Raw genomic sequence first — 16,501 nt, 5'->3', positions numbered from 1 at the left:
TTATTTGAAGGATTGAAGGCCATATTGTCAAAGGTAGATCGAAAATGCTCAAATCCCTGAATACCTGCTCTGTTAATTTACCATTTGCAGATGTAACAAAAATCAAGCTTTAGTGCTTTAAAAAATGTGAGTAAGGGATAGAAACAACAAATGTAAAAATTTGAATCAGATGAGTATAATCAATGTTATTGTTAGATATACAAAATGTTAACAATAGTTATAATAAAAATGTTTCTAGACTAAACCATATTCAGTTATGCTTTAGTGGGGATAATAGTCGTGATAACTCCTTATATTTTAGGCTTTGTCACGAAATTTTTCATACGGTAGGATGTTTTGTGATACAGCTGACCTACACATCATGCATCAAATGTATATCTCGAACATTTTTAAAATCACTGCTCCCAATTGTACACAGTACCTTTAAACAATATAGCCATCAATCCAAATGAAATCTAGATCAAGGAAAGTAAAAACTCAACACATTTGTGACAACTGACAAGCATGCCATTTTTGTTTTTGTTTTTGGGGGCCAATTATGTGAAACTTTCGTCTCATATTGTCAAGACGTGCTGTAGATGTATTGGGAGAGCCATGCATTATGGCAGAGGCATACCAGTCACCATAGCAACTTTTCTAGTTCTCAATAGCTTATCAAATATAACTTATTTCCATTTTACTCATGAGATCCTGTCATGAAGACAACCAGAAAGCTGGCAATGAGATGAATAACAGGTTTTAGAAATTGGCATTGAAGTGTAGATGTGGCCAGGCATTTAAAAGATTAGACACACAACAGAGAAAGTTTGTTACAATAAAAATTGAAAACCAGGGAGTGACATGTTGTTAATATGAGATGTTTCTTTCTTGAAAATTCCCTCAGTTTTTCTTTGTTTTCATGTTCTGAAATGTACAAAAGCCTTGAGCTTCCTAAGTTTGAAAAAACTCAAATCACTGTGTCATACATTTATCACAAGTGTATATATGGTTTGACTTTAGCAGAGTATTTTATTAACAGGTCGCATATATGTTAAAGTCAAAGAATAATTCCAAAAGTTGCACTCTGGTTTTTGTCAAGCCCACCAGAGGTGTGGGGAGACTAAGGGATTGCCTGCGGCGTCTGTCCGTCCGTAACAATAATAATAGTGAGACTCTTATAAAGCGCTCATTTCTACATAAAAAAGATACTCAAGGCGCTATACATAGAACAGAGTGAACATTATACTCTGTTCTATACATAGAACAGAGTTTTTGTAGTAACACTACAAAAATTTGAATAACTCTCTACTGAGGACTTCAATTACAATCAAACTTGGAGGGAAGAGTGGTTATGCAAAGTTACACATTTTACCAAACATCAAGGTCACATCAAGGTCAAAGGTCACAGGCAGGGGTCAATGAACTTTAGTGCCTACTGTTAAGGTTTTACAGCGCATTTAGATTATGGCTCATAAATTTTCATGTATATGTCTGTTTGTGACCAAACTTGAATGGTAGATGTCCCTTGGGGAGTTGAAGGTCACCATAAGGTCAAAGGTCACAGACAGGGGTCAATGAACTTTTAGGGCCCAATGTTAAGTTTTTACGGCGCGTTTCGATTATGGCTCATAACTTTTGATCCCTATGTCTGTGATCAGACTTGGCTGGTACATAATGTAAATGTTCCTTGGGGAGTTGAAGGTCACCACAAGGTCAAAGTTCATAGGTGGGGTTAATGAACATCCAGGAGTTAGAAAATATTAATTTCTTCTACGCGAATGGGCGTGACACATTTTTGCACTTGCCTTGTTCATTTGTGTATTTGATTGGTTCATTTGTGTATACTTACAAATGCTTGTTTCTCTGAGTGAGCATATACATTGAAGGTTTTTGTTACATAAATATACAGTTGTATGATATGTTCAATGGAGGGGTTTTACCTAGGCAACAATATTGACTAGATCTGCTTGATACATGTTTGAAGTGGAATGACAGATTTTCCAGCAACATGTGCTTTTGCAGCTGCAATATGCAACTTCCCTCATGTGCTAGGCTTTAATGTCAGGAGTACTTATATTCAAACTTAATGACAAGACAAGGATGCTTGTAGATAAGTAGCAGTCCTCTTCAAATTCATTCCGGAGATTCTTCTGTCAAGTTTTCTGTTTTATTGATTATTTATGCAGATGTAGGCCAGCAGTCCTATGCTATCAAGATGCATTAATCACCGACTTTTTACTAGTACTTGATTAATACCACTGTCACTGATAGTTACTGTCAAGATATAAAGTACTATTCCCCAGGTAGAAAACTGGTTACTACAGAAGGATCAACACAAAGTGTGTAATCATCATTCTTTTCCTTTTTTTCTGACTTTTGGACTTTTTCATTCCACTGAACTCTCTTTGTAACAGACAAAAACTGCATGGTCTTGTGACCATTTCTTGGCTGTGGTATAAGTCTGAAGGATTTATTATGGGAATATCAAAATTCATAGCTACATTTGTATGCTGTTCTTTTGTCACAGGAATAATACTGTCAGATGCTCATTTCCTTACTTCATATCACTAGCTGTAACAAGCCCACCCTACACAGTACTGATAATGTTTGTGTGACTTTTTGCTGCTTTGCAATATGTAGGCCCTATGCTGACTGGAAGTATCTCACTCATCTTGATTGGTTCTCTAAAAAAAAATGATCTAGAACAGGGCTTCCATTGAGAAGGAGGCTTTACAGTAATGCAGAATGTGTTTCAGCACTCAATTTTGTATTTTTGAGAGGGTACTGTATTAATTGAAAATATGCTTGTCTGTATGTACACTATAAAAGAACATTCTGCTGCTATTTCCTGAGATGTAGAAGAGAGAATAGTTCAAAAAGCCAGTGCCTGCTAAGAAGCTTGCATAGTACTTCTTTACGAACTCCTTACACCTTGCCACAAACAACCACTCCCTTCCTCAACAAGCTGACCAGTGACTGCAAAGCGCATCAGGAGGACTTGGAACGTATTGGTCAGCTGGAGGGTCATGCTGCAGCTCTAGAGAGGGAGCTTGGTGACACACGGCTGCAAGTGGATCTGCTAGAGGCAGAGATTGACCGTTTAGACAAAGTGCTGCTCAGGAAAGATCAGCAGATAGACCGGCTTCAGCGGAGCAAGAAAGTGAGATTGCCAATCAATCCTTGCATACATCTATCCAAATTATCACCAGAACAGCACATTAATAATTCCAGTATCTGATAAGGTTGAATGGATTTGTTTTCATGATTGAATAGTAATATTCAGTCATTCACACATGGATCCACACTGTCAACCTACATTAAGTAATGCAAGAATTTTTATGTTCACCATGTTTTTGTTGTTTGTTTCTTTGTTTGTATGTTTACATGCCCTTGTTTGTGTAATGCCCCTACTTGCTTAGAGAAGAAAATGGTTGTCATGTCAGCATGTGCTTCATCTATCCTGCTAATGTGTACTCTATCATATTCTCTCTCTGTGCCATGTTGTGTTACTTTATATTGTGTGTATCTGTCGAAGGAATTTTGATTTTCATTCCAATGTTTTGTAGTTTGTGTAATGTATGTCATCACCTGAGCGTTATCTATGCACTCCCATTACATTAAAAACACAGTTATGACAAAATGTACAACAAAGTAAAAATTCTTAAGTCCCAAAATTATCATTGAATTCAATGTTGGAAAATTTGCCTTTTTCAGAAAGCAAACATGGCGCTAGCCAAATTTTTATTATAATGAAGTCATTTATGAGTGCTGCTGACAAAGGTAAAAAAAAGAAATGTGCTCTGTTATTAGAAAATGTGGATCACTTTCAAAATTGCAAAGCATAGTAAATATTTACAGAGCATCTCTGCTTGGATGAATATTTCACATTTTACTTTCTTTTAATAGAAATCGCTCGGCGTTCACTTCCTTTGTCACACACAGTTTCCGAGAAGAAACTCTGTTACAGTATTAATGTTAATCCAAAATGAAATAAAGTTAATTGTTATTCTGAATGTTAGTTATTCAGAAACACACAAATTCCATATGCCTCGATGTTCGATAATCCAAAAATGAAAATAGGGTTCACAAACATTTGAGGCGTTTCTGGAAGGTTAATTATTCCTAAGGTTCATCAATCCAAAACTGAAATAGGGTTTGTTATTATGAACATCTGAGAGGTTATTCTGAAGGTTCACTATTCATAATGTTCATCAATCCAAAACTGAAATAAGGTGCATTATTAGGAAGGTATGTACAAAAATGATAGGAATCATTCTTTTCTGTAGGTTTGTTAATCATATTATGATGAAATAGGTCTGTCAATCCAAAAGTGAACACTTAAGAAAGTGAATATACTAACAAATCTTCAGAATTACAGACCTTATTAAATCTTTGGGATAATGAGCTCTTTTCATTTTCAGGTTAACAAACCTTCAGAATAACAAACTTGATTTCATTTTCAGATGAACAAACCTTATTTCACTTTCTGAATTATGAAATTTTGGAATAATGAAATTGGTATCAAGGAACATTCTAAGTAACAAACCTTATTTTATTTTTGGATCAACAAAACTTATGGAATAATGAACCTTATTTGAATTTCAGATGAATGAACCTTATTTCATTTTTCAGATTAACAAACCTTTGGAATAGTGAATCTTAGGAAAAGCAAATCTTAAAAATAACAAACTGTAGCCAAATCCTAAACCATCACTTTTCATGCATGTGTTGTCAAACTAAGCATGAAATTGTATATACAAACAGCTTATTTTCTTTTTTTGATATAAGATTTAAACAAATCTAATGAGATTACATTGTATATAACGTTGCTTTTCAACGTATGATGAGTATTCAGTAAACAACATAGAATGTACACATGGTGTACACATGGTTTGCATATTTTCATCATATTTCTGTACTCATTCAGTTGTAATGAAATTTCAATATAACAAAAGAAAAGTGCTGGTCCCAAAGACTTTGTTATAATGGGAGTGCACTGTATGGATATTTGGATATATTTGGATATTTGGATATTTGGATATATAATGAGCTCTTTTCATTTTCAGGTGAACAAACCTTCAGAATAACAAACTTTATTTCATTTTCAGATGAACAAACCTTATTTCACTTTCTGAATTATGAAATTTTGGAATAATGAAATTGGTATCAAGGAACATTCTAAGTAACAAACCTTATTTTATTTTTGGATCAACAAAACTTATGGAATAATGAACCTTATTTGAATTGCAGATGAATGAACCTTATTTCATTTTTCAGATTAACAAACCTTTGGAATAGTGAATCTTAGGAAAAACAAATCTTAAAAATAACAAACTGTAGCCAAATCCTTAACCATCACTTTTCATGCATGTGTTGTCAAACTAAGCATGAAATTGTATATACAAACAGCTTATTTTCTTTTTTTGATATAAGATTTAAACAAATCTAATGAGATTACATTGTATATAACGTTGCTTTTCAACGTATGATGAGTATTCAGTAAACAACATAGAATGTACACATGGTTTGCATATTTTCATCATATTTCTGTACTCATTCAGTTGTAATGAAATTTCAATATAACAAAAGAAAAGTGCTGGTCCCAAAGACTTTGTTATAATGGGAGTGCACTGTATGGATATTTGGGGTCAGTGTATATTTAATACATTTCATCTTGTCTATGCAAATATTGTCTGACAGTCAGAACGATATTTATGGACTCTGATACTAAAGGAGGGCAGTGCATCACACCTCCAATAAGTTTTATTTTGTGGTTTGTTTGTTTTTTGTCATTTTCAAGATTAATACAATGTAAAGCATGCCAATGCGATATTATAGTAGCTGTTGTGACAAATGCTTTGACAGATGTACCAATAATTTATCAATGTACAAGTTGTATATTCACCATAGTGAAACATAAACTCTTAACCCATTGAGAATGGGCTGATTTTGCTACAACACGCATTTCCCACAGACACCTGCCTGAGTATACTCAAGACTAGTCTTCAACAAGTTCATGGAAATGTTAACCTGCATTTACACCATGTTCCTGGCGGCCACGGCCATTTGCCCAAAATGTAGTGCACCATGGATAGATGAGACATTCTCCTGTTTTCCTCCCTTCACATTCTAGTCTTGTTCATTCCAGTCCTCGCCCCGATGAACATATAGCTATCAGACGCTGTTCTCACGGTGTCTGGTAATGCTAGGCAATCAATATTTTCCACTGCGTCCTGCTGCAGACAGCCTGAAAGTTTTGTTACGGCCTATTACGTCCCGTCGTGTTTCATTGCGTTCACCCCATTTTATCACAGCATACAAGATAAGCATCTCATAAGCACCAGGACTGCCGTCAGATTTTTTTGACAGTTTAAAAATCTGACACGGCATCCATAGCAATCACGACCTGTCACATTTGCCTATCCCATCTCACTGCGTTGTCCATCCAGTTTTGTCCATGGTGGCCTGAAACGTGACTGCTGTGGTTGCTGGGAACATGGTGTAAACGCAGTGTAAGGGAATAAACATGTAGAAAAGTAGTACACAAAATGGGTGCTGTTCGTTATTCCAAAGGTTCGTTAATCCGAAAATGAAAAAGGGTTTGTTAATCCGAACATTTGTGGGGTTATTCCGAAGGTTCGTTAATCCAAAAATGAAATAGGGTTTGCTATTCCGAAGGCTCGTTTATCCGAAAATGAGATAGGGTTCGTTATTCCGAAGGTTCGTTGATCCGAAGTGATGTAGGGTCAGTAACACACCTTCGGAACAACGAGCTTTGTTTCATTTTCGGATTAATAAACCTTCGGAATAACAAACCTCACCACATTTTCGGATTAACGGACCTTCAGAATAACGAACCTTCGGACTAAAGAACCTTTGGAATAACGAACCTTCGGACTAAAGAACCTTCGGAATAACGAACCTTCGGAATAACGAGCTGTGACCCATAAAATCACCATTGTTGCTGTATCTAATGTTGTGTGCATTCTCTGTTTGTGCCCGCTGTGTTCTCTTGCCTGTACTGTTATTTCAGCTTTTAGATCCTAGATGTACAGAATGAAAGCAGGCTTATTTATCCTATGAAATATGATATGAATTGATTTGCAGTCGACATACATAAAGTGGCATTATCCTTCTTTTTTTTCTACTTTGTCTTTTTATTCTAGCCTCTGTTGTTTTTGTGCTTTAATCATTTTCTATCATATTTTTAAATTTTCTAATCACCCCTAATAATGTTTGCTACATATGTCTAAATTTGTTTTAAACATAATGCAGATTATTTGAAGTGATTCACTGATCAAAGAATATGCGATTACTTAGTACATGGTTTCTTTTTGTATGCCACTGTGTATCATGCCGAACATTGCTGGCAAAATGCAATGTTTCAGATCATTAGCTTATCATCCATTTTCATTTTGTACCGCATCTTGTGTTCACTTTTTCTGTATTGTCATTGTGTCAAAATTGTTATCTGTATTCACTGACAGCATCAAAATTCCACATGCTATTCATCAGTGCATTGACACTGTGATATATTGGGGATTTAATTTGGTACAATATACTGTACATTATATATCTTCTGTTGTGTCTTATGTGCCTTAAGCTTTTGTAAGCTATTATGATGGAACAAAAATGGGAAATCAATTCCGCTCTCTGATTGTGCAGCAAGCCATGAGGAGAATGTTATTGTTTATATACTTGTATAAGTCAAAGATGAAAGTTGGCATTTCTATTCCACAGTTGTTCCCTTTACTAGTATTAAAGACCTGATGAAATGGATCAAGAGTTGTTTTTTTAATTGATCGGATCATCTGCTTCAAGTGTTCACTCCAGATCAATTTTCATTTTATGCAACCCCAACTTTTCTAACTTTTGTACTACAGTCAACCTCGCGTAAGTCGACATAATCGGGACTGAGCAAAACATGTCGACTTATGTTTAAAACAAATTTAGACATATGTAGCAAACATTATTAGGGGTGATTAGAAAATTTAAAAATATGATAGAAAATGATTAAAGCACAAAAACAACAGAGGCTAGAATAAAAAGACAAAGTAGAAAAAAAAGAAGGATAATGCCACTTTATGTATAAGTCGACATTTTGTCGACTTATAAATGAAAATTAATTTCCCCTGTACAGAGTAAGATTTGGATCACAAGCAACGCTGTATTTAAAACGCAACAGCATTGCAGAAAAGACTTGCGGTTCTTGTCCGAAACTAGAAACTGCGTTTAAACACATAAAAATGTACGGAAGTGCGTTATTGTTGAAAAGGCTCGCATCATTTCTAATTTCGTAACGGAACTTTCGCCGTGACCGAACTTAGTCTGCACTTGCAGGGGAAAGACATCGCAACATTTACATGTTTCAAACTACCGAAACGCATGCTGCTTCACCAAATGTCAATGAAAAAAATGATAACGAATTATTGTTAAAGTTGGCTATGCCAAAGTTTTAAATCTCAGTCCAAAGAAGCAGAAAATTGTCATTGTGTCAAAATTGTTATCTGTATTCACTGACAGCATCAAAATTCCACATGCTATTCATCAGTGCATTGACACTGTGATATATTGGGGATTTAATTTGGTACAATATACTGCACATTATATATCTTCTGTTGTGTCTTATGTGCCTTAAGCTTTTGTAAGCTATTATGATGGAACAAAAATGGGAAATCAATTCCGCTCTCTGATTGTGCAGCAAGCCATGAGGAGAATGTTATTGTTTATATACTTGTATAAGTCAAAGATGAAAGTTGGCATTTCTATTCCACAGTTGTTCCCTTTACTAGTATTAAAGACCTGATGAAATGGATCAAGAGTTGTTTTTTTAATTGATCGGATCATCTGCTTCAAGTGTTCACTCCAGATCAATTTTCATTTTATGCAACCCCAACTTTTCTAACTTTTGTACTACAGTCAACCTCGCGTAAGTCGACATAATCGGGACTGAGCAAAACATGTCGACTTATGTTTAAAACAAATTTAGACATATGTAGCAAACATTATTAGGGGTGATTAGAAAATTTAAGAATATGATAGAAAATGATTAAAGCACAAAAACAACAGAGGCTAGAATAAAAAGACAAAGTAGAAAAAAAAAGAAGGATAATGCCACTTTATGTATAAGTCGACATTTTGTCGACTTATAAATGAAAATTAATTTCCCCTGTACAGAGTAAGATTTGGATCACAATGCGGATTGCTACCCATATCTTACTCCTTCTGCCACCAAAACATGCCTACTGACATGAGCAACAATAATGTTTTAGTTCATGCATTTAAATCTTGCGCGGGTTAGTAACGACAACGCACAATTCCCAAATCTCTAGAGAGATTTTGAGAGAGCGGGATCAGAAACCTAGGCCCGTTTCTAGACACTTAACGTTTTAAACTTGATTTGAAATATCAAAGGCAAATTCCCCAAAATTGCATTAAACTTTGTGATTTAAATTCAAGTGTGTTGCTGGGAAGATATGCGTGTGATTTCGCATGATTCTGTCGAGATTATTTTTCAGTGCCGATTGACTTGAAATATGTGTGATTTTCCTTCCCTAAGTCGCCATGTTTGTTCTGCTTAAATTTGTATTGCCATACTCTGAAAATGAATTGTTCTCGCGCTCCGATTCGCAACATTACCGCTCTGTACGGCGCAGGCCCGTCTGAAATAAAAAGAAGCAGAAAAGTTTGTTTGAAAACGACATCTTTCGGACTACTATAACCTTCGTAAAAACAAACCTCTTACCATTGTCAGACTAATTTAACTTTGGACTGAGATTTAAAACTTTGGCATAGCCAACTTTAACAATAATTCGTTATCATTTTTTTCATTGACATTTGGTGAAGCAGCATGCGTTTCGGTAGTTTGAAACATGTAAATGTTGCGATGTCTTTCCCCTGCAAGTGCAGACTAAGTTCGGTCACGGCGAAAGTTCCGTTACGAAATTAGAAATGATGCGAGCCTTTTCAACAATAACGCACTTCCGTACATTTTTATGTGTTTAAACGCAGTTTCTAGTTTCGGACAAGAACCGCAAGTCTTTTCTGCAATGCTGTTGCGTTTTAAATACAGCGTTGCTTGTGATTTGACGGACTTGCATTTGATTTTTAGAGTTGCGTTTAAACGCAATTGAGTTTAAATTTCATACGATTTTCTAGTTTTGTGATTATCAAACGCAAGTCTTTTCAGTGTTCGCAACATTTCATACAATTTTCTAGTTTTGTGATTATCAAACACAAGTCTTTTCAGCGTACCGTGTGATTTGATGGACTTGATTTTCAGAATTGCGTTTAATTTCTTAATTTTGCTTACGATAAGTCTTTTAAACAATAACACACTTCCGTAGATGTTTAGAGATGCGTTTAAACGCAATTTCTTATAGTTTCGTACAAAAACCGCAAGTCTTCTCTGCACACTCTAACATTTAAATACAGCATTACGTTGATGGACTTGCATTTGATTTTTAGAGTTGCGTTTAAACGCAATTGAGTTATAAAAAAAGTTCTCTACAATTTTCTAGTATCGTATGATTTTCAAACGCAAGTCTTTTCAGCGTTCCGTGTGATTTGATAGACTTGCATTTGATTTTCAGAGTTGCATTTAATTTGTAATTTTGTTTACGAAATGAAAAATAATGCAAGTCTTTTCAACAATAACACACTTCCGTAGATGTTTAGAGATGCGTTTAAACACAGTTTCTTATAGTTCAGTACAAAAACCGCAAGTCTTCTCTGCAACGCACTTGCGTTTAAATACAGCATTACATGTGACATGATGGACTTGCATTCGATTTTTAGAGTTGCGTTTAAATGCAATTGAGTTATAAAAAAAGTTCCCTACAATTTTCTAGTTTCGTATGATTATCAAACGCAAGTCTTTCAGCGTTCCGTGCGATTTGATGGACTTGCATTTGATGTTTAGTGTTGCGTTTAAACGCAGTTGAGTTTAAGTTTCCTACAATTTTCTAGTTTCGTGTGATTATCAAACGCAAGTCTTTTCAGCGTTCCGTGTGATTTGATGTATAGAGATGTATTTAAACGCAGTTTCTAGTTTCGTACAAAAACCCCAAGTCTTCTCTGCAACGCACTTGCGTTTAGATACAGCGTTACGTGTGACATGATGGACTTGCATTTGATTTTTAGAGTTGCGTTTAAATGCAATTGAGTTTTAGGTTCGTACAATTATTTTCTAGTTTCGTATGATTATCAAACGCAAGTCTTTTCAGCAACGCACTTGCGTTTAAATGCAAAAGTTACGTGTGATTTGATACACCTGCATTTGATTTTTTGAGTTGCATTATTAGTTGTATTGTAATACATCTTTTTAGAAAGGGCCCTGGTTTTAATACCGCTTCGGAATAATCAACGTTAGAATATTCGGATTTACAAAAACACCTATTTCATGTTCGGATAATGAATACCTACTGGGACATTGGGACAAGTGTACAAAATTTGTGCGTTTTGAGAAAAACAAGAGGGAGAAAAGGGGTAAAGTGAACTGTCTTGGGTACTACATATTGCTCCAGTGTAAATGAGTGTATGTCCTATATATTCTGGCATACAAGACAATGGACGCATGGCGCGAACGCTACCGCGCCATACACTAGCGAATTACCGAGTAGAAACGCAGCGAATCAGAGCAGGAAAACAATTCTTTTTCAGAGAATGGCGATATGATTTTGAGCGAAAAATTATGTCGACTTAGACGAGGGAATTAACACGTATTTCAGCTCAGTTGGCACTGAAAAATCAGGTCGACTTACGCGAGTTGTCGACTTATAAATGTCGACTATTGAGATGAGGAAATTTTCAAGGAATAACAAAGGCAAAAATCGGGACTTTTTTATTGTGTCGACTTAAGCGAGTTGTCGACTTATGTGATGTCGACTTAGGCGAGGTCTACTGTGCAGCTGAGATGTAATTTCCGTGATTCCAGCACTTTCACATATAATTTGTACTGACATGAAAACACAGAGTGAAGATCAGGCTAAACGTCTGCTAGAGATTCAATCCAGCTAGGATAGCACAGCTGCAGCACAAGCAGTAGCGCATGTGGCCTTGCTGTCTGGCTGCAACCAGCTTTGAACTCAACAATGTCCTAGACCAGAGAAAACTGCACATAACCTTCATTCCTATAATTCAAGCAATTACTGAAATCCACAAGTCTGACAAAGCTACAATTTGACCAACACAGGGTGTTTTGGTGAGTCTCCCATGGGTAAATTAGTATTTGATTACTCTAAATGAATGAATTCTGATTTAAAAAAAAAAAAATAGGCAAAAAAATCAACCTTTCCTCCTTCCAGCTTGATGATTGCTGTGGGTCTTACAGGCATTTACACAACATGCACAAAGAACATGCAGTGCTTATAAGCACTAGTAAGTAGTGTGAAAATGGCAGGAATTTATAGTCTCCAGAAGAACAATTTTAGCACTCTGTCTTTACTCATATCCGACTTCACTCTCTTTTCAAGAAAGCTATCCCAATAGTTTGCTGTTGAGGTGACCACATAGAAACTTTTGGCCTTAGGCTTAGCCTTGGGCTGAAGTTCTTGCTATTAGTTTCAGTTGCCTCATAAACTCATATACATTATACCACTGGCTCTGGCATAGCCTGAGCTCAAGTAGAAGTTCAAGTAAAGCAGATGCCACCCAGATGATGGTCTGTTTTGAACTGCCAACCAGTTATTGACCAATCCCCTGGCAGCGACCAGACAGCAACCACTCAACGGTCAATTTAATAGCAGATTTGATTCTTTACCTAAATCACTACTCAACTGAGATGTCGGGATTAGGTCAGTACCCTGGCAGATACCACCTGGGCACCAAGTTTATCTTATGTGGTGAATGAGAAGTGGGCAGGCAGCACTAGAATTTTGACCCCATGGTAAAACTTCAGCAGTAATCCGAGCAATGCCCAGGTGAAATTGCCTAAAAAAGTGCTGCCTGGCTGCCAAACAGGCTGATTTGGGGGGTAGTAACCATAGCCTTAGTTTTGTAGTACTTGTAAATGTCCTGGTTATGCAGCATCATTACCATCATGTGTGTTCTATATTGCAGGGAAGCTATTACTCTGGTGACTTTGTGGTGCAAATTGAGGAAGACCAAGGTGGAGGGAAAGGAAAAAAAGAAAGGAAAGTCAAGCCTTCCTCAGAAGGAAGTGCAGGCCACTCAAGGTAAAAAACAACAAAGCAAACAAATCAGAAATTAACAGGAAAGGCATTTCTGTTCATTCATACTGTGATGTATACACCCAATATTTCGTGAGGTTTTTACCTTTGTCCTTGAATTTAAAAACATATGAAAATATTTCCTTTGAATCCCTATAGAGATGTGACATGCACACACATATTTCCTCGTTCAGTACTGTACCCACAGACGCAAATGAAAAATTAAACTCACTAAATACACTCAACCGAAAAAGTAAGTTTCCCCTAGCATTTTTTGATATATCTTAAAAAGTATTTTACTGACTTTCATAATTCAAACGGGAATGGATAGGGAATTTTATTACTCATAACATGAATGCCATATCATTGCCACCAGATATCATTATTGGTGTGAAAAAATGCATTTTATGTCAAAATGCATGGGAAGAAAAGTTGCACTTGAGGTTATATGAAGCATATTGTGTACATTTCCTTTGCAAGTTAGCAAATGACCTTTTTTAATTGTTATGTAATTCTCAGGAATTTCTTCAGGTACATTGTGCTTCCCTATCAAACAAATGTTATGCATACTCTTTAAACAAATGGCCTCTTCAATATGAAGATGTTGGTCGAAGCCATGTGCTTTTTAATTCCAATTCGGGTTGATCACATTAATGTGCTTATGGCCATTTTGCGTCATGCCGCATCTGCAAATTTTTGAACGAGGGAGAGCTGTTTGAAGTTCCGGTTAAGAAGGTGGTTCCGGTGGTTCCGGTTAAGAAGGTGGCCAGGAGACTAGTGGTTTCCCCCAATGCCATAAGGAAACTTAGAGCAAAGTTTTAGAAAACTGGAGAGGTCAAAGATCTGCCAAGAAGTGCCAACCAAATATTTGTGTAAAAGTCAATGCAAATCACTAAAGTGTAACCTTTTTTTTTCCACGCATTTTGACATAAAGTGCATTTTTTCACACCAATAATGATATCTGGTGGCAATGATATGCCATTCATACTATGAGTAATAAAATTCCCTATCCATTCCCGTTTGAATTATGAAAATGGGTAAAATACTTTTTGAGATATATCCAAAAATGCAAGGGGGAACTTACTTTTTTGGTTGAGTGTATATGGCATATACGGTATACTATCATGTCTTAAAAAGTCACATTGTTGGTATATGTCAAAGGTGATCTGTTTCCACAAATGTGGTGCTTCCACAGGAGCTGTACTCATTAAACCTGACCAACAGAGAATGGCCATAAAGCCCATGAATCATTATAACAAATCTCATAAGAGTAGTATAGGATAACATTGCAACTTGTACAGAGGAAATATCAGGAAATGGCATTTTTTAGTGTACATTATACAGTACTCACAGTATAATCATGATAGGCTGGGAGTTTAAAAAAAAAAATGGCTCGTTTGAAGTTAGGTGCCCAATTTCACAATGAGCATGCACCATTCACTCATGCAATGATAATACAGTATGTCCCCCCCCCCCCAAAAAAAAAAAAAATATATATATGATCAGATATTTCCATTGATAACTTTCAATATGATTGAACTGTCTGAATACTATTTCTAGGTCTAGAAACATAACATCTTAACTATATTTTGCAGAAAACCCCATTTGAGAAACGTGTATTGTTGTCAAAGATAATATAAAGTTTTGGTATTACCTCCAAAGTTTCCCTGAATTTCCTTGTCTTAGTTTGTGTTTCAGGTTAAAGTACCTTTCATATAACTAACACTGTGAGACTTACTCGCCTCAAAGTGCTCTCATGTCTTAGTAATCATGCAATAATGGTTTTGTACCAGAGCCACCGTACGGCGGCGAGGTAGTACACGTATTGTACGAAACCATTATTGCATGATAACTGCGACCACCAGCGTGCAGCCCCATACGCTTATACTGAGTAGCTAACTGCGACCAGCAGCCCCATACGCATAGCTAAATGGGGCTTCGCATTGTAGCTTACAGGATCGTGACAGATTTAGTATCGCGGGTAAATATCAACTTAAAATCCAAAATTTCTTCAATTTGAAGACTTACCAGTTAAGCTGAAGTATTGAAAACAGGCTTCGGGCAACGTTTGGTTTTGCCAGTAGTCCCTTTCTGTTCGAATTGATGACTGAATGTGACTCGGTCGAGAGGACCTTGGGAGAGCTACACTGAATTGACGGCCAGCCATGCGCACACAAACATCTTATCCGTTCATAGATTTGAAATTTGTTCGCATGTGATGTGTGCGTATGCGCTGGCCATAGTAATCAGTGTATGTAGCTCTCCCAAGGTCCTCTCGACAGAGTCACATTCAGTCATCAATTCGAACAGAAAGGGACTATTGTCAGAACCAAACGTTGCCCAAAGCCTGTTTTCAAGACTTCAACTTAATTGGTAAGTCTTCAAATTGAAGAATTTTTTGAATTTTAAGTTGATATTCACCCGCGATACTAAATCTGTCATGATCCTGAATGCTACAATGCGAAGCCCCATTACGCTATGCGTATGGGGCTACTGGTCACTATGCGTATGGGACTGCTGGTCGCAGTTAATTGCATGATTACTAAGAAATGAGAACACTTTGGGGCGAGTAAGTCTCACAGTGTTAGTTATATGAAAGGTACTTTAACCTGACACAGGGAAATTCAGGGAAACTTTTGAGGTACCAAAACTTTTTATTATCTTTAAGAATGTCATGGGTCTGTTTTTCCAAGTTTAGCACTTGGATGCTCTCGGAACTGCATATTTACGTTACTATTGAGGATGAGTCACGAGTGTACTCGGGCAAGATCTATGGGAGATGCATGTAGCAAAAATCAAACCATCCTCAACGGGTTAATGTGTGAACACAATAGACAGAACTTGGAGGGAAGAGATTCCTGACATGCTCATTTTTTTTTTCTTTCTTTTTAAGGGACCTTCTTAATTTTTCTTGCATGGCTTACCAATGTATTTCTTTCTTGGGCATGTACAATGTTCCATATAGATCCATATCCATGAGCATTGATTACCTAAATCAATGTGGAAACATGAGGGGAAGGTTTGTTCAATCACCAATTATATTTATGTAGTTCTAAAAAGCTCAGCCTTTTCAATCATGAAAAGTTACCATCAAATTCATGTCAAAGAGAAATTAATACTATTCATAATGAAATCTGGTCAGCTTTGGATTTTCCTGACTTGTATTTGATTGTAGCTTTCTTGACATGTTACTGAGCTCTGGCCAACTACATTGTTTTGTAGTACTTTTGCGTATGAATGAGTGCAGCTGTAGGACTACTTGTGTTGTCAATGTTTAATCAAACATTCGAACTAGCCTGCCCCTTGCACACAGTGAAGCGTCACAAAGTATAAAATAGCTTGAGTTAGTGATT

At 36.4% G+C, this 16,501-nt stretch overlaps 1 protein-coding gene across 1 annotated transcript in view; it reads left to right on the top strand.

The window, feature by feature from the left end:
- LOC140227098 (uncharacterized) overlaps positions 1-16,501 on the top strand; it is a 274,166-nt gene that overhangs the window by 254,955 nt on the left and 2,710 nt on the right. The window contains 2 exon segments of the mRNA XM_072307526.1: positions 2,945-3,139; positions 13,039-13,154. Coding sequence (XP_072163627.1) covers positions 2,945-3,139; positions 13,039-13,154 — 311 coding nt within the window.

This window comes from Diadema setosum, chromosome 4, assembly GCF_964275005.1.
Source record: "Diadema setosum chromosome 4, eeDiaSeto1, whole genome shotgun sequence".
NCBI lineage: Eukaryota > Metazoa > Echinodermata > Echinoidea > Diadematoida > Diadematidae > Diadema > Diadema setosum.
Note: the sequence above shows the minus strand (reverse complement) of the source record. Positions and strands in the feature narration are given on the sequence as shown.